The sequence below is a fragment of the Oryx dammah genome, unplaced genomic scaffold (assembly GCF_014754425.2).
Source record: "Oryx dammah isolate SB20612 unplaced genomic scaffold, SCBI_Odam_1.1 HiC_scaffold_23, whole genome shotgun sequence".
Classification (NCBI taxonomy): domain Eukaryota; kingdom Metazoa; phylum Chordata; class Mammalia; order Artiodactyla; family Bovidae; genus Oryx; species Oryx dammah.
In genome coordinates, this window is record NW_024070207.1 from 95,612,878 (window position 1) to 95,638,743 (window position 25,866).

The following is a 25,866-nucleotide window of genomic DNA, read 5'->3' on the forward strand; positions in this document are numbered from 1 at the left end:
ACTTTGCTGAAACTGGGAAGAAAAGAGGCAGGATCCTAGCATTTAGTAACTCAAATCTGAATGCTAAATTTTCATCCAGAGGCACTTAAAATATCAAGCCGGTCTGTCATAGGGGACAAAATGTGTTTTAATTTATAGATAATCAGTTATTGAAAACCGGATGTGTCTTTTTTTTTTTTTGAGATTTCTTGTTGCAATGTTTTTTGTCTGTCATTGTGCATAAGGGCTTAAATTCAAGCTGGAGTGTTTTACTCGCTAGTTGCCTAAGCATTGGGGGCGGTGGGGAAGGGTCTGCGAATCATCATGAACCATTTTCATGTTTAAGGTTTCTGACCCTTCAGGTAAAAACCTTTAGACTATGAAAATATCTTATACTAAGTACAATTTCACCTTTATACTTTTCAGTTTACATAACAATTTTTATATCTATTATCTTACTTACCATTAATCAAAACTTGGCACAGCCATGGGAGAAGCTCCATTTTATTGAGGAGGAAATTGGGGCTGGAAGAGTTTGTAAGCTTCCACATGTGTAAACAGAGGATGAGATTATTTTAATGCTTAAAATTTATATAATGCTTTTTTGGTCTACATTTTTCTTTCCAATGATTCTCCCAGAGACCCTGATCATTTGAGCCAGTAACATGATTCCAGTTTTACAGATGAAAAAACAAGGGCTATGGTCTGGCAGAACTAATAAGCCCTGGGAGAGGGGCTCCCCCGGCTGGGCTCTGTCTCCTCTGTCCCACCCTTGTAGCAGTCAGTCAGATTTTCATTCAAAAGACAATTAGGAAGATGGTTTGCCGTGGGAAAAAATTAAATATAGATTATTCAAGTGAAAGAGAGGGGAAAAAATAAACTTATTTTGTGCTTCTCCCTTTTGGCACTTTTGTCCTGTGAAAAAACAGTACTAAAAGCACCCTTAAAAGGTTTTAGAGAAAAGAGATTAAAAATTAGAAACTTGAGTCTTCTTGGATTATCTGTAGGACTGTTGGAGAACACTGTTGGATGAAGGACATGGCATGGGAATTGAGATGGGAAAAACAAAACTGAAAACGGGCTGTGGTTTAGAGTCTCAAACTGAAATTTAAGGTGCAAGACTGAAAAGTTAAATCCAGCAATTTGGTACATAGTTTTAGGCCCTATTGAATGACCTTGCGTTTTAAGAACTATTTTTGGAAAGGAACATTTCAAACTCCCTTCCTAAAAAAAAAATACTGGACACCTCCCCCACTTTTATGTTAAATGGTGAGACACCCGACACGACCCTACCTACTGTCACTCTCTCCTGGTCTTTTGGCAGCCAAAAAGGCCACGGATCTCTGAGTAGCGGGATTTGGGCAAAAGTCAGGAATTTGGCTACTTCCCATCGCCACATCTGATCTCCTGGAAGACTGTGCAGATACAAAGATGGGTCGCTCTTCATCCCTTGGCAACGGATGTTACTGGAAATATTGCGAAAGACCCAGCCAGGAGGGAGGCAAAAGCCTCTGAGGCTCTTCTCCCCGCCCCTGCAGTAGGCCAAAGCCAGGGCAGTGGCAGGAGCACCAGACGTCCACGTGCAGCCGGCATGCCCCGTCACCCTTCTTTCACCCTTCTTACGTAAGAGTCTCGGGATGGAGTTGCTGCTACTGCGGGTCCCTTTTCCCCGACGTCTATTAATAAACCAGATTGGTAGTTTCCGGGCCACTGCCAGCATAGATGCGGGGTTGCGGGGAGTTGCTCACTTTACGACCAGGGCACCAGCAATTCGGTCTTCCCACCCCCGGAACACGAGCAAGGCCCACCCACCCCCCGCATTCCAGCCCGCCCACTGGCCGGAGGGGACGCCGGCGCCTCCTTTACCCACACAGCGCCTGACCTTCCCCCTAAACTGGCCTGCTCTGCACTCGGCGCTGGCGGGTGCGGCTGGCTGCTCCATCTCTCCTCTGCCCTGCCCTGCCACGGCGCCCTCCCTCCGCCCGGGTATCAGGCGAGAGGCGGGGCTGGCCCAGCACGCCCCGCCCCCGCTGTAGAAAGGGCCCAGAGAGTGTTACTCCCGGTCATCCTCAGCTTGGGCCTTTTATCTCGGCGCTGCCGAGGAGGCGGGAGGAGGAGACACAGGGGGTGGCCCTGAGCGTCGGCGACACCTTTCCGGGGCTCTATAAATTGAGCACCTGGGATGGGTAGGGGGCCCACGCCACCACCACCGCCCGCACACACAGTTCGGCCACTGACCGCCGCAGCAGCCGCAGGCAGCAGCCGCCGGGAGCGGGAACACTGAGCTACCCAGCAGCAGGGAATCTCGAGGCGCCGGAGGAAGTGCGTGCCCCCTTCCCATTTCTGCCGGGTCTTCGGGAGTGCTTGGACTCCGGCTTTGCGGAGGGAGACGGGAGTGGGGAGTCCACTTTGTTTCTCTCAGAGGCACTGGGTGCGCTAGGAGGTGGGACCGCCTGATTGCTGGGAGCCACCCGGGCGCAGTCCCAGAGAAGCAGTAACCCGGGGGATGGGGGGGAGGGGAGGGGAGGGGCGGTGCGCGCAAGCGAGGGTACCGGGCACCCTAGCTGGGTGAATAATCTTCTCTTTCGTCCCCGTCTTCCAAGCAGGCAAAGGGCTCGACCCAGGGACCACGAGCTGATATAGCGAGCTTCCGGACGCCAAAGCCAGAAGTCGCGCATCCCGCAGGGCCGGGCTGCGATCAAGACGAGAGTTGGAGAGGGCGGAGGAGGAGCCGGGAATCCCGCCGCACCAGCAGTTGCCAGGCTTCCGGCGCGGGCCTCACAGAGCGCGTGAAGCCGGGCAGCCCCCTCGCCCTAGCCGGCCATCCGGTGCCCCTGCGTCCCTGTGCTTCGGCGCCCACGCGGCCACCATGATGCAAATTTGCGACACCTACAACCAGAAGCACTCGCTCTTTAACGCCATGAATCGCTTCATCGGCGCCGTGAACAACATGGACCAGACGGTGATGGTGCCCAGTCTGCTGCGTGACGTGCCACTGGCCGAGCCCGAGCTGGACAACGACGTCGGCGTGGAGGTAGGCGGCAGTGGTGGCTGCATGGAGGAGCGCACGCCCCCGGCCCCCAGCCCGGGCAGCGCCAATGGCAGCTTTTTCGCGCCCTCCCGGGACATGTACAGCCACTACGTGCTGCTGAAGTCCATCCGCAACGACATCGAGTGGGGGGTCCTGCACCAGCCGCCGGCGGCAGGGAGCGAGGAGGGGAGCGCCTGGAAGTCCAAGGACATCCTGGTGGACCTGAGCAACCTGGAGGGCGCGGACGCCGGCGAGGAGGACCTGGAACAGCAGTTCCACTACCACCTGCGAGGGCTGCACACTGTGCTCTCCAAACTCACGCGCAAAGCCAACATCCTCACTAACAGATACAAGCAGGAGATCGGCTTCAGCAATTGGGGGCACTGAGGCGGGTCGCCCGCGGCTGCCCCGCACCCTTCCTAGCCCCATCTCTCACCCTCTCTCTTTCCTTAAAGCTATTTTCTTTCTGGCTGTAGGGCGCGATGGGCGGACTGCAAAGTTGGGGGGCTGCGTACATGCTGGAGGCGCAGCAGGGTAGCATGGAGGAAGGGGCTTCTTTGGCGAGAGCAGAGAGGAAAGTGGTGGCCAAAGAGGTGGGATAGTGCTCAAGGACTTCCTTCTCTCCCCCGGCGGGGTCGGGTGGAGGTGGGGGAATGAGGGGGCTGTGTTCTACTTTGGTGGGAATGGGCCTGAGTTGACGCCCTGCATTCAGTGTGCCTTTCCTGGAGTTTCTTTTCTTTCCGGAGGAGAAGGGCCGAGAATAGGCCATTCCGGGGCGCGGCGCTGGGTTGCCACACTTGGGAGCGCTGCCCGGAGCTGGGCGCTGGGGAAGGCTGGGCGGGTGCGCAGCCTTCCGCCGCCCTGCTTTTGGGCTGGCGGAGGCCACAGTGTTGCTAAGGTTGCATCAGTTTTCCTGTTTGCACTATTTCCTTTTGTAACAGTGGCCCCGTCCTAAGTATTTCGAATGTCCTCCTTGCTCTGAAACTTCGGCGATTCCATTGTGATAAGCGCACAAACAGCACTGTGTCGGTAACCGGTACTAGTTTATTAATGATTTTCTGTTACACTGTATAGTTAGTTGTCCTGTGGCACCTCTATCCCATCCCTTTCACGTCACCCCCACCCCAGTATGTGTAAGCTGGCATGGTGCCAGCTTGTACGAAGCTTGCCACTTGGTGAAAATAATAACATTATTATGAGAAAGTGGACTTACCCGAGATGGAACCAACTGACATTCTATCCATGTTGTACATAGAATGATGAAGGGTTCCACTGTTGTTATATGTCTTAAATTTATTTAAAACTTTTTTAATCCAGATGTAGACTATATTCTAAAAAATAAAAAAAGCAAATGTGTTAACGAAACTTGACAAAAGTTTGTTGCTTTCTAATCTGCCAATGAATGGCTTAGTCATTAAATAAAAATAAACTTTTTTTTTAGCAAAAGCTAATTTTATTTTTCTCTGGTATTTCAAAGTGGTAATCACCTTTGTAAGTATTCAGATTTGTTTGGGAAGAAGCTACCAACAAGATTTACTTCCAAGCTTTTTCTTTCTAATTCAATACCAAGGTAAGTCTCAACAAAAAGTTCATAAATACTGAGTATTTATGGGAAGTTACATATATTAGAGTTTTCAACCAACTTGACTAGCTTATCAGAGTGCTTAAGTAACATTTTGAATTTTTCAAGAGGCTCAAGCACACATTATGCATTTTGAGGCCTAGAAACCTATCTTAAAGGCAGAAATTTCACTTGGCTACTGAGAGGTAAAAATTGGAAGAAAAACACTAGCTAATACTAGAGCACACACCTTGCAGGTCTTGTATTTACAAGTCTTCTATGTTAATCTTAGGAGAGACTTAAATGTGTTATAACACTCGCTGTGGCCTCTTGGACTATTCCCAGTGAAATGCTAAGCTTTGTGAAGCAGTGTCCAGCAATGCTTCCAGTTTTCCAGGGAGAGAGTCTGTGGCTGTGGATAGCAGGTCTGAGCAAGACTGCAGCAGGGCCCTTCCGAACACTTCCTTAGATGCCATTATGCTGCTCCTCTGGGATGGTGGAATAGGCGAAACACAATGCTCTGTGTTTTATATTTCACGATTTGTTTAGGCGGGCATAAGTATTTAGATCAACTTCAGTTTTGGATCTTGGGAGTCATGAGACATTCTCTAAGCTCACAGAGCTTGAGTTTAAAATACATGTAACTTTAAAGTTAAAAAAAAAAAAGCAAGTTTTTTTGTGCTGTGGGTAGCTCAAGCCTATTATCAGTTTTCACCAGCCGTGAAAAAATGGGGAAGTGTCAAGGCTGGTTCCTGCGTTGCCAGAGAAAGTTAATGGTTAATACATAAAGATAAGCTAGGCAGCACCAGGAGGAAGGTATATGGCCTCTTAACCTTGTATCCCCTTGAAAATATCAAAGTGCAAGCAAAAAATACAAAAAAAAAAAAAAAAAGGAAACTATAGAAGCCAAGTGGTAGAAATACCAAGACTTAGAGCCAGGAATTTGTGTGTTCAAGTCCTCTTGTTATCGTATTTAACTCTCCAAGCTTGTTTCCACATTTGAAATTAGACATAATAATAATACAAGATTTATTTCATGGAGTTGTAGCGAGAATGAAAGGAGATTGTATCTAGAATGTGTGCTGCTTGGAAGTTTCTTTAGGCACTACAGAAGGGCACTGCAGGTTCTTTCCAGCTCTCTGAATGTTGCTTTGTATCTTCATCTCCCTCCTTGCCTTTCTCGAGGAATATATGAACCTTAAAACAATATGTTCACTTTAAGGAAAAGCATAATTTCTATTACATACATGAAACCACAGGTAAACTCTTAAGTCTCAGGGAAGAGACTGAATTAAAATCAAATAGTCATGGTTTAGGCAAGTGATAGCAAGAACTTTATGAGATGTTAAAATGTTTTCAGAACATTCTTGTATTTAGAATACAGAAAGGCAGATGTTCATAGCCAAACTAAACTATAAAGCTGTTAACTTTATTTTTGAAAATATTCATGGAGAGTATTTTTATACATAAATAGTGATTCTGACCTAAGAGTAGTGATGATCACTGTTAAAAGAGAATTGGACTTTTTTCATGAACCAGTATGGTTTCCCAGGCCCAGTGAGTATTATTCCATTGATATAACTATTCAAGTTTGGCTTATGCAACAATACAAGATCAAATCCCTTTGACCAGATTTACCTGTTAAATTTTCTCAAGCCATTTAAATTTTTGCTTAACTTCTAAGGTCAAGTGATAAGTGAATATATTTTTAGGTCTTTCCTGAGGAAGGTCAAAGTACTTTATAGATTTTAAAAGTTGTAAACACTGCATGGCCCCTCCTTCAAAGAGCTCTCAGAGATCAAGGTTGTCTACTAGCGCCCATCTCGGTGGCAATTTGAGACTAAAGGGAAGGCAGGGGGTAGATGAACTGGGCAAAAAGGAACAGCTTAGGTGGGAATTGATTACCCTCCAGATATTTACATTTAATAAGCATTTTCTACATCAAAACCTCACACCAAAGCCTTTGAGAAGGACTGTTTTTGCCTCTCAAAACAGCTTTCTGCTTTGCTCACATGGGGCTTTTGGGGTTTTACATTTACACAGTGTTCCTTAGTGGTCTGGTCTGATTTAAACTTTCTCTGAACCTGAACCCACTGTTAGCATGTCACAGCTACAGGGATTATCCTTTGGACCAACTTGAAAACTAGTCTACTGTTAACAATTGTTTTAAAAAATGAAAGTCATTTGCATATGCCTCCTCATTTTTAGCTGCTGAACAAAAATCTTCTGGGAGATGGCAGTTCCTCTTCTTCCCCTCATCACCCCACTCCTTCTCTTATTCTGTGAGTCTCAGATGTTTGCAAATTTTACACAGTCTTAATGGACTGAGAGCTCAAATTTTATATACCTTTTTTTCCCCAAAGGTAATTATCTTTCTATGGGACATCTAGTACATTTATACCAATCCTTGTGAGATATATTTTGAAGAATTTTGAACAAAATAATGACAGAATGTTTTCTTTAAAGGTAATTTTCACCCCCAACAAATTAAAAAATTCTGGATCAGAAACTTATGAAAATTATAAACATGTGGACTACTGGTCTCTTAAAATGAATATTAATCTTTTTAAGATTTGAAGCTTTTTATAGTTTCTGATCAAGGCTAAGTTGCTTTAATTAGCAAGATAATTTCAACTTAAAATTATTTCTTTTTTAAATGTTTTTTTGTTTGTTTCAAGGTCATGGTCAATTTTTTTAATCATTAAATGAATTTTAGAGGTTGTTCTCGAGTTACTCTAAACATTAGGCCTCCAGTTAGTTCATCTGGAAGTTCATCCAGTAGAACTTTCTGATAAGTGGTGGAAATAATGATAGTCTATGACCAATAAGGGCTTCCCTGGTGGTTCAGTGGTAGAGAATCCACCTGCCAATCAATTCAAGAGATGTGGGTTTGATCCCTGGGTCTGATCCCTGGGTTGGGAAGATTCCCTGGAGAAGGAGATGGCAACCCACTCCAGTGTTCTTGCCTGGAGAATCCTATGGATTTTCCTCTTAGGCTACAGTCCATGGGGTCACAAAAGAGTTGGACATGACTTAGTGACTAAACAACACCATGACCAATGTAACTACTGTATCTGGAAGCCAGTACTGTTTGGCCTTTGCCTCATGCAACCAGGGCTCCTTCCTTGGGACCCTCCACTTTAGAGGGGCCCCCATGCTGATTCTTTGTAAGGCCTTTCGATTCCCCATGGGTAAAGAATCTTCAGAATCAATAGAGTGCCCAGAGCTTGTGCCCTTCATCTATAACACACTTGGCCCTGTCCAGGTGACCCTGAGCCCATTGCAGGGATTTCGTATGCATTTGCCCTAAGTTTACCCTCCCGATAGTGGACATGCTTAGTCAGTGGACAGGGCTTGACCATGCAAGCTGGGCTATCCAAGGATGGTGCTTAGGTGGAAAGATAAGAAGGTGGAATGGAGGCTGGAAGTTCCCGTTTATTCTCTTGGCTTGGCCTCCCTGGGTTTCAGGGTGAACAAGTGTTTTGAAAGCCTGCAGAAAGGAAATAAGAAGTGAAAGCAGCTCAAGCTTTTAGGCCTCTTCCAGTATTGACAAATGGAGATTCCATGGTTCTTCTATTTTCCACATCCCTCAGGAGTCTCCTTGCTCCATTGAAAGAATGTTATTTAATTAATGAAATGCTGGTTAAGGAAAAGAAAACTACATTGATATACAGGCCTTTTCCAGCTGCTTGCTATTCAGTGCTTGAACTGTAGTGATTATTGTAAAGATCCAGATGGATACATCTTCCATAAAACCATGAAGACTTCACCTCCTCAAATATTCTTTTTTTTTTCGGTTTTATTATTTTTATTATTGAGTTAGCTGTTTTCTTTTTAGTTTCAAAAGTCTTGGTCAAGTTAAAGCAGAAAACTAATGGTTGTGCATCTGTCTAAACAAAGCCTGCCAAAACCAGAACTATCTCATCAGCTCTTCCTGTTTTGGCATTCTCTATTTTTAAGAGGAAAAATTTTTATATCTTCCCATTCTTTTTCTTTTATTACTTCTTTGTCTATTGTTTCAGAATGCTTTGACTAGCAGTCTTAAAAATATATCTGCTAGTGTGCCCAACTTTAATAATCCCAAATTGGTAAGAATTTTGATTGGAGAAAGTTCTTATCATTTAGTTAAGAACAGAGTTATAGAAGGCCACTGTCTGACTATGAAGTGTCTAGAGAAAGTGCTTTCAAATCCAGTAGACAGGAAGACTGGGAAAATACTAGCAAAACTAGAGCCCAGCTCTTTTATTTTTGTGAGGAAATAAACAATGTTGGGGGTGGGGTGTTTTCTCAAATCTATTTTACTTTTCAATTCCAATCTTACTAGTGTTGATATGTGCACTTTTATCAACAAGCACATTCAGTTAACAAGATGAAACTGAACATGATTCATTTGATGTTTTCAAAGGTAGAAACTAACTTTGTAGTTTTTTTTTTTTTTCCTTTTGAATACCACACTGCTGAGGTAAAGAATGTTGTAGCTTGTGGGTGAGCTCAGTAGGACCAATTAAAACTTGACTACTCTTCCACCATGTTGAAATACCTGACAAGACTTGTTGTGTCCTTGGATAATGGCATTTTTTTTCTACTTAGCATACATCTAATTGAGGAGATTTCCTGTTTGGTAGCCAAGGAAGGATGAGAATGAAAGTACCACACTGTTAGTTCTGATCAAGTTATTTAAATTGTTCACAATGTGGTGTTAATTTGAAGTCCTGTTTTTTTTTAATGAAAAATATATATCGTGAAAAAACATGGATATGTTCCCTAGCAGTCAAACTATGTGTAGAATGCAAGGAGTGTAGTTAGTGTACATTTGGTCATTCAAAATAAGGTGTAGTATCTCATGGCATCTAATTAACATAGCTGCTTGTATGGATGCTCTGGGGTATAATTTAGTTTCTGTTGTGGTAAACACTTGTTGACAGTGCTTTAATAGTTTAAGTGTTTGAGGCGTAAATGCCAGAAACTTAGATGTTTATCTCAGAAACCAGTAGCCCTTTCCGTTTAGTGGGTTGGGGAACAGAGGAAAAGGCCTAATCCCTGCAGCCAGTTTGGCCCCAAGCGAGAAAGCCAAACTGAGCCTGTCTTTCCAAATTTATGACATGTCACTCCACCATCTCTGCCTGGGTTGATGTGATAAGGGAGGTGATGAAGAAGGGCAAGGTATCTCTCAGGATCCTCCCACCCACTGGACACCTGAGGAGTGGGGAGGTAATTGTTGTCTTCTCATAGTAGGTTGTGGTACCTTTTTCTCTGCCTAGACTGGCAGTCAATGTTAGGTTGAAGCATATAAAATTGCCATTTCTGTCAGTCTCAAATGGTTGAATAATCTCTGATTCCAGCAACTAGATGTCCCTCTGTGGACATCTTGCCTCTTACATCACCTTATGAACTCGGGGTTGACCTGATTTTGAGACAGAAGGAGTGACGGACAAAAAAAGGGCAAGGTGGGCAATTATATAAAGGGAGATAAATAGAATGGAAGGAAGAGGGGACTTAAAATGAAGAGAAATGGAAAGTGACAGAGAAGTTGTGGCAAACTGTATTTTCTCAAAGAGATGCCAGTTATTTGTGGCCCTAAATGCTCTTCCTCAACCTTGCCACCTTCCATCCAGAGTAGAATCTCTGTCTCCTCACCTTGAATTTAGGTGGGGCTTTGGTGCTGCCTTGAAAAATCCACGTGGCCATCATTTCCAAGGCCAAATCATAAAGGGTCAGGCATTTTCCTCTTATATGAGATACATGGCTGTCTCTTAAAGAGAGCCTCATCCTTGGAACCCAGCTGCAGCACTGTGAGAAAGCCCAAGCCACATGGAGAGGCCACATGTAGGTGTTCTGCTGACAGCCTCCCTGAGGTCCCAGGCAACTGCCAGATATGTGAGCAAGCCTTCAAGTGATTCTAGCCCCCAGCCTTGGAGCTACTCTAGCCAATGGCATGTGGAGCAGAGACAAGCTGTCCCCATCCATCACTGCCCAAATTTTAGACTTGTGTGCAAAATATTTTCATTCTTTTAAGCTACTATGTGGTCTGTTATTCAGCAATAGATAATGGGAACAGAGACTTTTTATTTCCAAATATCAGGAGATGGTAGAAATAAGTGAAAACAATTGAAAGTAGAATGTAATCTATAAAGCAAGGTCTGTGTTTATCACATTTACCTGAGTAACAGCTTGAGATAAACCCAGAACCTTTGGAAACATTCGTCTGATGGCTCATGTAGAGAATAGAAGGCTTAGAAGTGATGGATGATGAGAGAGGTAAGTAGCATTTTACAGTTCTGTTAAAGCTTGACATGGTAGGCAAAATAATGGTCCCCCAAAGAGGTCTGTGTCCTAATCCTTGTAACCTGTGAATATGTCACCTACATGGCAAGGGGTTAAGATTGCTAATCACCTGACCTTTAGATGCTGAAATTATCCTGGATTATTGGGATGGGTTGAATCTAATCACAAGTCTTTCGAAATGGAAGTAGAAGGCATAAGAGCCAGAGTCAGAGTGATGCAGCATAATAAGGACTCAATTTGCCCTCAATGGCTTTGAAGATGGAGAAAGGAGCCCTGAGCCGAAAACTGTAGGCCAACTCTAGAAGCTGGGAAAGGTGAGGAAACAGAGTCTCCCTAATGCCTCCAGAAGAAACATAGCCATTCCAGCACCTTGATTTTAGCCCCATGAGACCCATCATAGACTTCTGACCATCAGAACTATAAGAGAGTAATTTTACATTGTTTTAAGTCACCAAGTTTGTGGGAATTTGTTACAGAAGCAATAGGTCACTAAAACACTTGGCCTCTAGCCTGTGGCCAGAAAATGAAAGGTTATATACTCTTGGCACTTAATCCATTCATTGCTTTTGGGGCTAGCTAAAATATAGAATTTGAAACACAGCAAATTGGTGAAAACAAGTCTGAAAGGTACTTTTAGTCTTCTTTTGTGAAAGAGACTTTATTTTTCTTTTAGGCTCTAGTCGTGGTGTCAGTGGCCCTGCCTAAACAGACACTAAACAGACTTACGGGGCTGCCACTGTCTTACTAAAAGGTTACTTTTAGTAAAGGTAAATCTTTTACTAAAGGTTACTAAAGTCAACCTTTTACTAAAGGTTACTAAAAGGGTTTGCTTCAAACATAGCAGCATTATTACCTATTTTGTGATTAAGATCTTAGATCCACTCTCAATTTTTAAAATTCTTACTTCTTCCCCTTTAGAAGATACCCTTGGATCTTTATGTGGAGCATTTATTTCTGCTGCTTTCCCATCTCACTATTATTTTTTTATTGACATTTTACATGCAACAAACTATATAAATCTTAAGTGTATAGTTTGTTAACATCTGACAAATGCATACACCCATGTAACTGACACCTCGGTAAGGGTACACAATATTCTCATCACCCTAAGAAGTTTCCTTGTGTTCTTTTCTGATCACCCCCTCCCCCTCCCCAGGCAACCACTATTCTGATTTCTATCCTTATATATTAGTTTGGCTTGTTCTTGACCTTCATATAAATTGAGTCATACAGTATGTACTCTAGGGTCTGGCTTTTTTCATTCAACATATTTCTGAGATTCACCCATGCTTTTGCATAAGTCAGTAGTTCATTCCTTTTTTACTCCTGAGCGAGCAGTATTCCATTTCAGAAATTTTCACAATTCATCTATTTTCCTGTTGATGGACATTTAGTTTGTTTCCATTTCTTATAGCTTTTCAGGAATAAATATATAAATAACATTCTAGTTCAAGTCTTTTGGAGGGGTGATAAATAGTTAGGCATGGAATTGCTAGTTCATAAGAAGGGTATATATGTATTGAACTTTATAAGAAACTGTGAAAGACTTTCCCACAGCGGTTATACACCATTTACCCTCTTCGCTGTAATGTATGAGAGAGTTATAGAGCCACATCTGGTGAGTAATGTCTGTGCCACTAGTGCTCCTAGTTCTCAGTGAATGGTGAGCAGTTAGTACTGGGATGGAATGAAAAGGCTTTTTAATGGAGAAATATATCGAATGTTGTCTTGGTGAACACGACAGCCATAATAAGAGAGGTGGTTGTGGTGAGGGGAGGTAGAAGGAAAGGTGGTGCCCAGGAGTGAAAGAAAACCGGGATTTAGAGTCAAAGAATCTATTTAGTCCCAGTTCTGTCAGTTCATTCTGTGTATCCTGGTGAGACAGGCCGGGACCTGGGAACTTTTGCTGCAGCGCTTGCACCTGGACATCAGTTCAGTTCAGTTCAGTGGCTCAGGCGTGTCCGACTCTTTGCGACCCCATGAATCGCAGCACGCCAAGCCTCCCTGTCCATCACCAACTCCCGGAGTTCACTCAGACTCATGTCCATCGAGTCAGTGATGCCATCCAGCCATCTCATCCTCTGTCATCCCCTTCTCCTCCTGCCCCCAATCCCTCCCAGCATCAGGGTCTTTTCCAATGAGTCAACTCTTCGCATGAGGTGGCCAAAGTATTGGACTTTTAGCTTTAGCATCAGTCCTTCCAAAGAAAACCCAGGACTGATCTCCTTCAGAATGGACTGGTTGGATCTCCTTGCAGTCCAAGGGACTCTCAAGAGTCTTCTCCAACACCACAGTTCAAAAGCATCAATTCTTCCACACTCAGCTTTCTTTATAGTCCAACTCTCACATCCATACATGACCACAGGAAAAACCATAGCCTTGACTAGACGGACCTTTATTGGCAAAGTAATGTCTCTGCTTTTGAATATGCTGTCTAGGTTGGTCATAACTTTTCTTCCAAGGAGTAAGCGTCTTTTAATGTCATGGCTGCAGTCACCATCTGCAATGATTTTGGAGCCCCAAAAAATAAAGTCTGACACTGTTTCTACTGTTTCCCCATCTATTTCCCATGAAGTGATGGGACCAGATGCCATGATCTTCATTTTCTGAATGTTGAGCTTTAAGCCAACTTTTTCGCTCTCCTCTTTCACTTTCATCAAGAGGCTCTTTAGTTCTTCACTTTCTGCCATAAGGGTAGTGTCACCTGCATATCTGAGGTTATTGATATTTCTCCTGGCAATCTTGATTCCAGCTTGTGCTTCCTCCAGCCCAGTGTTTCTCATGATATACTCTGCATAAACATTAAATAAGCAGGGTGACAATATACAGCCTTGACGTACTCCTTTTCCTATTTGGAACCAGTGTGTTGTTCCATGTCCAGTTCTAACTGTTATTTCCTGACCTGCACATAGGTTTCTCAAGAGGCAGGTCAGGTGGTCTGGTATTCCCATTTCTTTCATAATTTTCCACAGGTTATTGTGATCCACACAGTCAAAGGCTTTGGCATAGTCAATAAAGCAGAAATAGATGTTTTTCTGGAACTCTCTTGCTTTTTCAATGATCCAGTGGATGTTGGCAATTTGATCTCTGGTTCCTCTGCACCTGGACATACCTCTCCTCAAACAACAAAATACAAAGAAACTACATGGGACTAAAAACAACTGTATGCATGCACATTTGAGACAAATTCTGGACCAAAAGATACAAAGATAGAACAACCAGGTGCCACTTCTGAAGAGCTGGGAGCAAAAAAAAAAAAAAACAGGGTGTCAGGAGCAAAAGCGGGTTACTGAGCATGCCCCTTGCACACAGCACCACCTAAGGGCTGGGCAAACCACCTAAGCGTCCCATCCAGCCTGAGCCCTTGACACACTCTTACCCCCATCCCATATAAAGAACAAGCTTGCCCCCACCTTGGAGAGTGAGCAAGGGAACCTGTTACTTGTTCTCACTTTCCCCTTGCCATAAGAAAGCCTTACCCCTTACCCTGAATTTCTCGTCTGGCCTGTAGTCAATTTCTATTGACGGGGATGGCCAGGAACCCTGGTTGGTGTCACTAGGTAAGTGGACTTTTTGGATGTTCATTTTTCAAAATGAGGATACTCCCCACAGGTTTCATAGTAATAGCAATGAATTACCATTCAGTGCACACTTATTATATGTACTTTCTTCTTTTTATGAAGTCATTACCATGAGTGATGCACACCTGTATTATCTCACTTTCTACCCACAAAACCTCCACGAAGTACGTACTGGTGTTATCCTCATTTTACAGAGAGCAAATTGTGGCAAAGACTGCTTGTTGTTTCCCAACATCTGTTCTCTCCTTATCCTTCCAACTTCAGCTGGGAACTGGGTGGCCACAAATAAAAGCTCTAATTCTCAGCTTCCCTTACAGCTAGGAGTGACCACGTGACAAGGCTGTAGCCAATGAGCTGAAAGCAGGAGTTTCACATCTGACTTTCAAAAGGTATCTTTAAAGGATAGGAGAGTACCTTTGTTCCTTTCTCCTTCTTGTTGAATGGAATGGCGTGAGATGGCTGGAGCTTCAGCGGCCATTTTAGCTAATAAGGTAGCAGCAACATGTTCAGAACAAAACAACAGGAGAGAAGGAACCTGAGTTTCTGGTTGTCATGGATGACCTACCTCTGAACTTCATTTTCAAAAGCCAAAAGGAAACTGCTATCTTGTTTAAGCCACTTCCATGTCTGTTGCTCATGGCCAAATCTAATCCTAATACTGAAAGAAGGGTTTAAAGAAGTTGTTACAAGGAAAACCAAACCTTCAAGATATTACAAAGATTAAATTATAACTTGTAAAATCTTAAAGTAAGTGTTTGCTAGTTACTAATTAAATATGAGGGCCAGAGAAAGGAGAAAAAGGAAACTCTTGAGGAAGGAGTTCCTTATCTTTCACCTGATTAGTTCATTTAGGTGTCATAAGACAATGCAGTCAAATTTTGGATTATTCTATTTAATCTGTGAATATTTCAGGCCTCTTTTTCTTTCTTCTCTTTTTTCTTCCTTCCTTTACTTCAGTGTTCATTAGTATATACGGTGAGGAGAATTCACACTAGCTGCTTCAGAATCTTGTTAAAAACTCTCATAAAGAGCAAAAATTCAATCTCAAAGCAACCATTCCTGAATTGGGGCTGACAGCGAGTTGAGAAGGCAGCTAAAGCAACTGGAATGGCTCCCAGCCCCACCCCTCTCCCAGTGTGATGCTGGAAAGCAGAACAAACATGAAGTGGGGTGTGAGGGCAGGGGTGGCTGGGAGAGAAGTTCCAAAACGCTCTGTACCTGCTCAACACAAACTCAGAAGGAACAAATTTCTACGACAAAAGGCCTTGTCTCTCTCCCTCCCTCTTTTCCTCCTTTCTTTCCTTCTGTGTTAAGGTGTACTGGAACCAAATGCAAGAGCTCAGATGTGGTTCCAGGCATTTCCAGTCTAGCAGGGAAAACCATTTGTAGACAAACGATCTAGCAACACCATGAAAGAGATAATGGAGCTATGCAGGGCACGGGGAACATGCACAGCAATGCTTCATTCAGTAAATATTTGTTGGGCAACTGCTATGAACCAGATCTTGGGCTATGTGCTGGTGACCGTAGTGAGCATTACGTAGTCCCTGCCTTAAATGCTTGCCATCCAGAGGATACAGACAAGGAAACAGGCAATTACTACGCAGCCTAATAGGTGCTATTATAGGTGGGTGCAGGGTGCTATGAGAGCTCAGAAGAGAGGCCCCAAACCAGGCCTGGGGACCCAGAAACAGTCTAGTTTATGCTGGGATCTGATGGAACAGCATGGATTAGCCAGGTGAAAATGGGGCTGGCATGGATTATCTGGGGCTATGCCTGAGAACTTTGCAGCAAAGATGGGTAGAGGGTGAGAGATGAGGATGACATATAAGCAGAAGCAACATTATGAAGAGACTTTAAAAATATGCTAAGGCTCTGCCTCTTGATATGATGCACTGAGAAGGATGTGTCATTTTCATGACTGTCCTGCCCAACAGGCACAACCTAAATCTACCCATGAGGAAGCACCAGAGAAATCCAAACTGAGGGGCATTATACAAAATAACTGGTTTATCCATATCATAAAAGGCAAAGACTGAAGAACTGTTCTAGAATAAAAGAGACAGGAAAACCGAATGCCACATGTGATCCTGGATTAGCCCCCGGGCCAGTAATGCCAACAACGTCTCTATCTACATCTCTATCTCTTTTGCTATGAAGGAGAAAAAGGACAATTTGTTCAACTGAAAAAAATGTAAAGTTTGTATATTACATAGTTGTTTTGTAACAATGTTAATTTTTTGATTGTAATAACTGTGTTACAGTTATATAAGTGATTGTTCTCATTCCTGGGAAAATATACACTGAAGTATTTATGGGTAAAAGAGTATTATTTTTACAATGTATTCTCTCTCTCTCTCTCTCTCTATATATATATATATATATATATATATATATAATTCCATCGACAGAGCAGCCTGGCTGGGTATAGTCCATGGGGGTCACAAAGAGTCAGACATGACTGAGTGACTAACACACTCACATACACACACACACCACTGTATATGCTGTGTTGTATTAACACTTTTTAAATTTGAATTGTGCCCAGAAGGGAATGTTTAGTATAATTATATATATTGTATAACCCACACATATTTATATATTAGTATGTGTGTGTGTTAGTCATGTATTCAGTGCAGGATACCCAGGTTCAATCCCTGGGTTGGGAAGATCCCTTGGAGAAGGGAATGGCTACCCACTTCAGTATTCTTGCCTGGAGAATTCCATGGACAGAGGAGCCTAGTGGGCTACAGTCCATGGGGTCGCAAAGAGTTGGACACGCCTGAGTGACTGACACTTTCACTTTCATAGCTCTCTCCGTATAGAGATAGGAGTAAAATGGATGTCTGGGTGAGGGGTATATGGAAAGGTTTTGTACTATTCTTCCAAATTTTCTGTGAGTCAGAAATTATTTCAAAACAAAGAGTTAAAAAAATACACTTAGCACTTTGGGCTGAATCCAAGGACAATAGGAAATGGTGGCCATCAGAGGGGTTTGTGCTTTCAAATGTTGAGAAGTGAATAGTGCAATCTGCAGTGGTTGTATCGCCAGCTCAGAGGTTCTTGTGATAATGCAGGTGAGCTATGACGGTGGCCTCAAATAAAGTGATGGCAATGGATGAGAGAAGTAGATGGCTAAAAGGAATTTCTAAAGTAGAAATCAGAGGACATGATGGGATGTTATGGAGGTTATGGAGAGGGTTGAGTGAGGGTGGGATTTTTTTTTTTATTCTTCCTGAAGTCATTGAGTAGATCTGCACTGACTTTGCGAGCTAAGCACCAGAAACTCAGGAGCAGATTTTAGGGGAGGGGGGGATGATTTTAATTACCTTGTCAACAAGCCAGCTCTAGCTACAGCCTTCCTCATCTAAGTTGATGGCAACTCCAACCTTCCAGTTGCTGAGGCCCAAATCTTTGAAGGTACCCTTGATTTTTCTCTTTCTGTCACATCTATCTGGAAATCTTGTTGGCTTTGTAGTCATAAAATACCAGATATCTAACCTCTTCTCACCACCTTTACTAATATTGTGCTGGTTCAAGCCACCATGATATCCTATCTGGATTATGTCATAGCTTCTTAACGGGTTTCTCTGCATCTATACATTTTTATGCATTAACACAATTACCAGATAGGTATTATTGAAACAGTAATCATATCATGTTACTCCTCTGATCCAAACTCTGCAACAGCTCCCAACATCTCTCTGTGTAATAGCTGATGTCCTTCTGAAGGCCTTTAAGACTGCATGGAGTGCCTTCCAGTACCACTCTGATCTCATCTCTTACTTACCCCCTTGTTCACTGTGTTCCAGCCACATCAGCCACTTCAATTCTCCTTAAACTTGCAAGACACACTCCAGTGTTGAGATCCTTGTTTTCACTGTCCTCTCTTCTAGAACAGTCTTTTCTCAGATATCAATATAACTGAAATTACAAGGACTTAGAACCTCTCTGCACAGAGGAAATATGAAGCCAAAGTGTCCAGGGATGCTACTGTGTGACCCCGTGGTGTGCCATCAGGCTCCTAGCTCAGAAATTTATGCTTAGGCATCACTCCTTAAGGATACTTCATGGCACAAGGTAGATGGCTGGAGCCCTGGATAGCATGTTCATATTTCACACTCCCGGCAGGAGGGTGGGCAGGAAAAAACTCTCAGTTGAGTCAGTTCCTTATGAACAGCAATCCTCACCCTTCCACAAATAATTCTGTGTATAGTTTATTGGTTACATCTTATTCACAACTTACTTTTAAAGCCTTTGGAAAGACTATGGCTTTACATTGAGAGACATATTTAGTTGCTAAGAATGCTGAAAAATGCACTTGTTTATTTCAGGTGGCAACGTGCCCAGCTAAAAATTAGAGTCATGTTCCTAAGGAGAAAGGGGAGACTGTATTTTGGCAAAGGTAGCTAGCAGGCTTTGCCACAGATATCTTGTTTCTAACAGTGATGACTTCACCACTACCTTATCCTCTGCCAGCACAGTCACAGGACCTGAGGCCATACTGCCCATTTCATTGTGGGTGGGCGGTGGGTAGCCTGGGTTTCGAGCCACAGTGGTGAGGTAGTCAGGACAGACAGGCTGAGAGAGAGGGCAGGGGGCGGGGAGGAAGCCCTGGACATGGAGGAAGGGGAAGGGGAAATACAGGCAGGAATCAGAGCTCTGATCTTTGATGAGTCTAAGACTAAACTGAGGTTTGAGTCTTATGGTTATGTTTATCCTTGTGTCTGTTTCTGCTGTAATCGTTCACACTGTGTGGGATCTGGCATAAGATATAGGTGTTCTGCTAGGCCTGCGGATGAAACGTTCAGTTTCTTGTGTTTCCCGTTCCTTTTGCATTTTCATTTCCGTCTAGGATATTGGTAGTGCTTTTTAGCCATGTGCTATTATTTATTGCGACTTGTAAGAAGAGCCCCAAGTGAAGGCGAAGCTCTGCCGACAAGAGGTAGAAAGGCGTACGTTACCATAAATTATAATTATATATTTTCTGAGATGTAACTTTTTCGTGATGGCATCACTGACTCAATGGTCATGAGTTTGAGTAAACTCCGGGAGTTGGTGATGGACAGGGAGGCCTGGCTTGCTGTAGTCCATGGGGTCACAAAGAGTCGGACATGACTGAGCAACTGAACTGAACTGAACTGAAACTTTTTCGTGAAAGGAATGTATTGATCAATGTATCTGTTTTAATAAACTAGCAGAATTGAGGGATTGTGGAAGTTAAAAAAAATAAACACCAAGAGATTCAGTTCAGTTCAATTCACTCAGTCGTGTCCGACTCTTTGCAACCCCATGGACTACAGCAGGCCAGGCCTCCCTGTCCATCACCAACTCCTGGAGTCCACCCAAACCCATGTCCATCGAGTCAGTGATGCCATCCAACCATCTCATCCTCTGTCATCCCCATCTTCTTCTGCCCTCAATCTTTCCCAGCATCAGGGTCTTTTCAAATGAGTCAGCTCTTTGCATCAGGTGGCCAAAGTATTGGAGTTTCAGCTTCAACATCAGTGCTTCCAATGAACACCCAGGGCTGACCTCCTTTAGCATGGACTGGTTGGATCTCCTTACAGTACAAGGGACTCTCAAAAGTCTTCTCCAACACCACAGTTCAAAAGCATCAATTCTTTGGCACTCAGCTTTCCTTATAGTCCAACTCTCACATCCATACATGACCACTGGAGAAACCATAGCCTTGACTAGACGGACCTTTATTGGCAAAGTAATGTCTCTGCTTTTGAATATGCTATCTAGGCTGGTCATATCTTTCCTTCCAAGGAGTAAGCATCTTTTAATTTCATGGCTGCAATGACCATCTGCTGTGATTTTGGAGCCCCCAAAAATAGTCAGCCACTGTTTCCCCATCTATTTGCCATGAAGTGACAGGACTGGATGCCATGATCTTAGTTTTCTGAATGTTGAGTTTTAAGCCAACTTTTTCACTCTCCTCTTTCACTTTCATCAAGAGGCTCTTTAGTTCTTCTTCACTTTCTGCCAGAAGGGTGGTGTCATCTGCATATCTGAAGTTATTGATATTTCTCCCTGCAATCTTGATTCCAGCCTGTGCTTCCTCCAGCCCAGGGTTTTTCATGATGTACTCTGCATATAACTTAAATAAGCAGGGTGTCAATATACAGCCTTGACGTAGTCCTTTTCCTATTTGGAACCAGTCTGTTGTTCCATGTCCAGTTCTAACTGTTGCTTCCTGACCTGCATACAGGTTTTTGAAGAAGCAGGTCAGGTGGTTTGGTATGCCCATCTCTTTCAGAATTTTCCACAGTTTTTTGTGATCCACACAGTCATACGCTTTGGCATAGTCATTTCATAGAATTTGACATGTTCACATATACCTTTAAAAATCAAGGCAGGCGAAGTATACATCTTGGAGTATATCCCATATAAAAATTTCCTTAAGGATAGCGAATATTCTCCAATCACTGGGTATCTCTGTGGGAGTGATAGGAGGAATTCTACTTTTATTATCTCCTTTCAAAATGGTTGGTTTGTATCATTTTTTAAAATGTACCCCAAATCGCACCCTCAAACCCAACACAGTACAAATAGCCAAGAGGCCTCTAGATTGGCTCTGTTCAAAATCCCAGGGCACAATAATCAGACTATAGCTAACATAGATGATTTGTTCTAAAATGTTCAACTCATATCAAGATTGACCATGCAAATATCCATTTAGGGGAAGACTGGGGAAAGAATAGAGAACACCATTTTAGGTATGGAATAGTGGGCAGTGAAGATGGTTCCAAACTTTTTTGCCAACAGTGCTATGGACACGTGGCAAAACATTGCAATGTATGTTGAATAATAAGCGAAAGAAGAAGGTGGGAGATGGGGGCTGAACCATGGAGAAAAGGAGGCAAAGAAGATGAGCCAGCATGACTGGCATGGAAAGCAGCTCTGCCGATAGCAAGCAGACCACGAGGAAGCCCAGCATCGCTGGGCAGGACACACCTGCTGCTGAGGAGACAGAGGTGGGGCGTCCGCATGCAAGGTGAGAGCCAAGGTCTACGTGAAGAGAAGACAGGGGTCACTCAGCATACCTCCTCTGGAAGATGCCTCCCAGAAAGACAGAAAGAAACATCTGGCTATCTAGGATCCAACACATTCCCATCTCAGCAAGCTAATTCCTCCCCTCAAAGATGTATTTGTAAATGTGAAGAAATGGCCTAGTTCTATAGTATGATGTCTGGTAGGAATTCTAGCCTTTTCTCGGTATAGGTCAGTTTCTTACTAACAATTCTTCAGTTATGGAAATACACTATAATCCAAAGTGGGTTAGAGATCTGATGATTATTGCCAGGTAAAAATAATTGTCTACATTTGTTCATTTAAATCTTTTGACCAAAGAAACCATTTCTTTTTTCAACTGAGAAACAACGTAGTCTAAAAAACATTCTTATGTGTGCTTGAAATTCCCTTTTCAAGATAAGCCTATGACTCTGCACGTTCATGGACACTATGCCCTGACACTTCATGGCATCATGATCAGCAATGTTACATCAGAAAGAAGCCCTGTGGGTAAATTTTACTTCTGGACTCAGGTGATAATGTTACCTTTATAGCAATGGTAGGATAATTTGTTTTCTTTGGTCATTTTAACAATATAATTATCTCTACTCATTCTGAACATCATAGTTTTCAAACTATGGTGCATTATATGCCTGCAGCCAATATGTTTGGATTTTCTTCAACTTAAAAGGACAGTGCCTTTTGTTTTGTCAACTATGCATATTAAAATGCAGAAAGATAAGCTACTGTGACAATCAAATCTGATATTTTAATCACTTAAGTCAGAGAAGTCAAGGTTCCATTTTCATGGTGAATATAATTTGCAGATGACCTTATTGTTTATTTGCATTTGTCCCTTAGGTGAATTAGGGGCCTTAAAAAAGTCTTCACACCAAGACAGTTACTGTGGTTCACACTATTAGGCTAACATCAGAACTGTCCACTCCAATAGGTTTTTCCCCAGTTGAAAAGCAAGTGATTTTATGATTTGAATAAAGGATGTACCTCACTGTGGGGTATTGTGTGGGAAGAGAGGTGTCAAATACAGAAAACACAAATATTAAAAAAAAATGTGATACATGGAAAAGTTGTCAAAATGGTAATCCTGACTATATGAAAGGGAAGCACCCAAGAGGCGACCTTAGTTATCCCTTAGGAACGGAGGCCATGCACTCTGCAGGAAGCTTGCTCTGACAATAGTGGTAACCCTCTCAGCTTCTCAAGATGGTTTCAGATTAAGGTGCCATATATTCCCTTCAAAGTGAACTCCATTTGTACACACGTTCTTCCTGAAGCAATTTCTTTCCATTTAAATAATCCAGACAGCCTTTAAAATGTCTCCCATGAGAATTGACTTGCATATGATACTTAACCACTTAGTAAACATCAAAGTGTCATGTGAATGCTTAACCTTACAATAAGGAGACATAAATCTACCTAAAAATAAAGATGTAAAAGGTAATGTAAATTTTTCATCACATTGTAACTAAAAAAAAATAATGAAGGCATTTAGTATTATAATTCTTGTAAGGTGAATAGTAACTCTATGCTAGGAAAGAATTTAACAAATGCTTCGAATTTCATGCTCTGCCCCTCATCTCCAGGATTACTTTGAAGGGATTTAAAACACTCTGATGAAAAGGTTGTTTATATAAATACATGTAGTCTATTATTTACATGTGTATTGAAAACTAGACAATGGAATTCAAAAAAGGTTAGAATTGAAATGAAGCTTAGAGATCATCTAGCATATTTTCCATTAACTAGTCTGTGACAGAGGCAAGACTAGAATTTAAGCCTCTCAGCTTCTAGATCTTTGTTCCTTTCGTTACAGAGTTCTTTAGTGTTCTAATTTATTTATTTTTTTGAGAAAAGTAAAAATTTCACCAATGTGCTTTCAAAATTTTATCTTTGGTTGTGAATTTCTAAAATTTGGGGGATATCACTTACTAGTTGCTAAGAAGAAGGATTATGAATATTATAAACAATTCTTAAGCCTAAGAAATAGCTTTATAGCTTTCTCTACCTTAAACATGCGTTAGGAAGGCTTATTAGCAAAATAAGTCTTTACTTTTAACCTTGAAAAGATTTCCTTTTTCTTTAGTGGATTCTGTTAACTTTTTCTTCCTTGATGATCATGTGGAGACCTTATTAAATTAAACCAAATATTTAAATCAGAGATAAAATCCCCCAACTGATTGTAGGAAAATAAACATTCAAAGTTTTGGTAATACAACTTTAAGGAATCTAAAGCCCTTTCTTTGTCGTTGTCTCATTCAGATCATAATAAATATTTAATTCCCAATCTAATGGATTTGGCTTGGAGGTACCTTACATAGCCATATTGTGATGTTAGGGTTTGGTTTGTTTTAAAAATTTATAGCAGTTCCAAGAAGAAGTTAGATCTGTTCTCACAACTGCCAATACCGCAGGCCATTTTCTATAAACATCTTCTCAAAAAAAAAAAAAATCAAACACACATTACCCAAAGAACCAGAGACACAGCTGTTTCTGGTTCTGAACTTAAGAGACATCAACTTTTGCTTGGCAAAGTGCAAGTGAGAAGGGAATTGAAGTCTGATCACTCTTGCCTGGAAAATCCCATGGACGGAGGAGCCCGGTAGCCTGCAGTCCATGGGGTCGCTAAGAGTCCAGCACGACTGAGCGACTTCACTTTCACTTTTCACTTTCATGCATTGGAGAAGGAAATGGCAACCCACTCCAGTGTTCTTGCCTGGAGAATCCCAGGGACGGGGGAGCCTGGTGGGCTGCCGTCTATGGGGTCGCACAGAGTCGGACACAACTGAAGCGACTTAGCAGCAGCAGCAGCAGATCACCTATTCCAAGCAATTCCGCCTGGGGATGGAAACAATGGAAGAGAATGTCCCTGACACCACTTTCTTATTTAATTCAAAACTTCTTTCCTAGCTGAGATGAGAAAGTAGAAGCAGTGAGAGAATCCATTTTGTCTTTCTTATTTTAAAAATATAAGCCCTTTGAGTTAAATGTACACTTACCATATGACCTAGCAATTCCATTCCTAGGTATTCATCCCAAAGAACTAAAAACATCTGTCCACACAGAGACTTCCTAACCATTTTCCTTTTACTCCTAAAATCCCCAAACTGGAGCCAACCCAAATGCCAATTAATAAAGTATAGTATAGCCATATAATGGAATACTGTTCAATAAAAAGAAACAAACTACCAATACATAAGACAACATGGATGAATCTCAACATTACACTGAGTGAAAGAAGCTAGAGACGAAAAGAAAGTCTTACTCCATCTATATGATGTTCAAGTGCAAGCAAAACTGCTCAGTGGTAGAAAACCAGGACAGTAGTTTCCAGGGACAGGTAGTGGGAGATTGACTGTAAAAAAACACAAGAGACTTTTGGGGGGCTGCCAGGTCTTTATTGGGAACAGTGGTTACATGAGTGTATATCCATGTTTCTCAGCCTTATTACCACTGACATTTGGGGCTGGATGACTCTTTCTTGAGGAGGGCTGACTTGTGTCTTATAGAATATTTAGTGGTGTCCCTAGCCTTCACTTACTAGATGCAAGTAACACCTCCCCTTACCCCAGATGAAACAACCAAAAATGTCTCCAGACAGAGTCAAATGTCCTCTGGGGGACAAAATCACCTTGGTCGAGAACCACTACTGTGGTTTGTCAATTCATGTCAAACTGTACACTTTAAAGCGTGCTCAATTTATTGTATATAAAATATGCTGCATTAAAATAAATAAAAATCAGTGCTTTGCAGAAAAAAGAGTAATTTTGCCATGGGGAAGCCTGACAAACACTACCTCAGTCAGGCGATTACGCTCAACATCAACAGTGGTAAGTCATGTTGATAGTATGTAAGCTAGATACAATGCAATGAGAATGGCAATCTTCCTTCCAAAGACAAATAACTCCAGTCTAATCATGAGAGAAACACCATAAAAATTCCAACAGAGGGGCAATCTATAAAATATTTGACCAGTACTCCTCAAAACAGTCAAAAACAAGGAAATTCTGAGAAACTGTCCCAGCCAAGAGGGGCCTAAGGAGACATGACAACTAATTGTAATGTGGGATCCTGCAACAGTAAAAGGGCAGTATATAAAAATTAAGGAAATCTGAATAAAGCATGGACTTTAGGTGATAGTAAAGTTGGTTGTTGGTTTGTTAATTATGAGAAAGGTACCACAGTAAGGTAAGTTGTTAATAATAGTAGAAACTGAATGCAGAGTGTGTGGGAACTCTGGTATATTATCTATGTATTTTTTTAATAAACCTAAATTTTTTCTTCAAAAAAATCTTTTATTTAAAAAAGCCCCTTTTAATATTTACACTGACTTTAGTGTACAGAAATCTACACTTATGCTTATGGTTGTTTATTTTTAATACTGCTTAACC

The 25,866-nt window shown here is 42.2% G+C and overlaps 1 protein-coding gene and 1 pseudogene across 2 annotated transcripts; both read left to right on the forward strand.

Annotated features, from left to right (window-relative positions):
* Positions 1 to 2,028: 2,028 nt before the first annotated feature.
* MID1IP1 (MID1 interacting protein 1) lies at positions 2,029 to 4,461 on the forward strand. 2 transcript variants are annotated; one of them, XM_040266306.1, is made up of 2 exons: positions 2,029 to 2,301; positions 2,583 to 4,461. In XM_040266306.1, exon 2 carries the CDS (start codon positions 2,849 to 2,851, stop codon positions 3,395 to 3,397), a length of 549 nt encoding a protein of 182 aa, XP_040122240.1. In that variant the 5' UTR covers positions 2,029 to 2,301; positions 2,583 to 2,848; the 3' UTR covers positions 3,398 to 4,461. The 2 variants fall into 2 exon arrangements, with proteins under 2 accessions (XP_040122240.1, XP_040122239.1); XM_040266305.1 differs by having other exon boundaries at positions 2,586 to 4,461.
* LOC120881658 overlaps positions 3,493 to 25,866 on the forward strand; it is a 91,140-nt pseudogene continuing 68,766 nt past the window's right edge.

What these genes read in the sequence shown, in the direction of transcription:
- MID1IP1 (XM_040266306.1), top strand. Translation starts at nt 2,849, where the DNA reads ATGATGCAAATTTGCGACACCTACAACCAGAAGCACTCGCTCTTTAAC.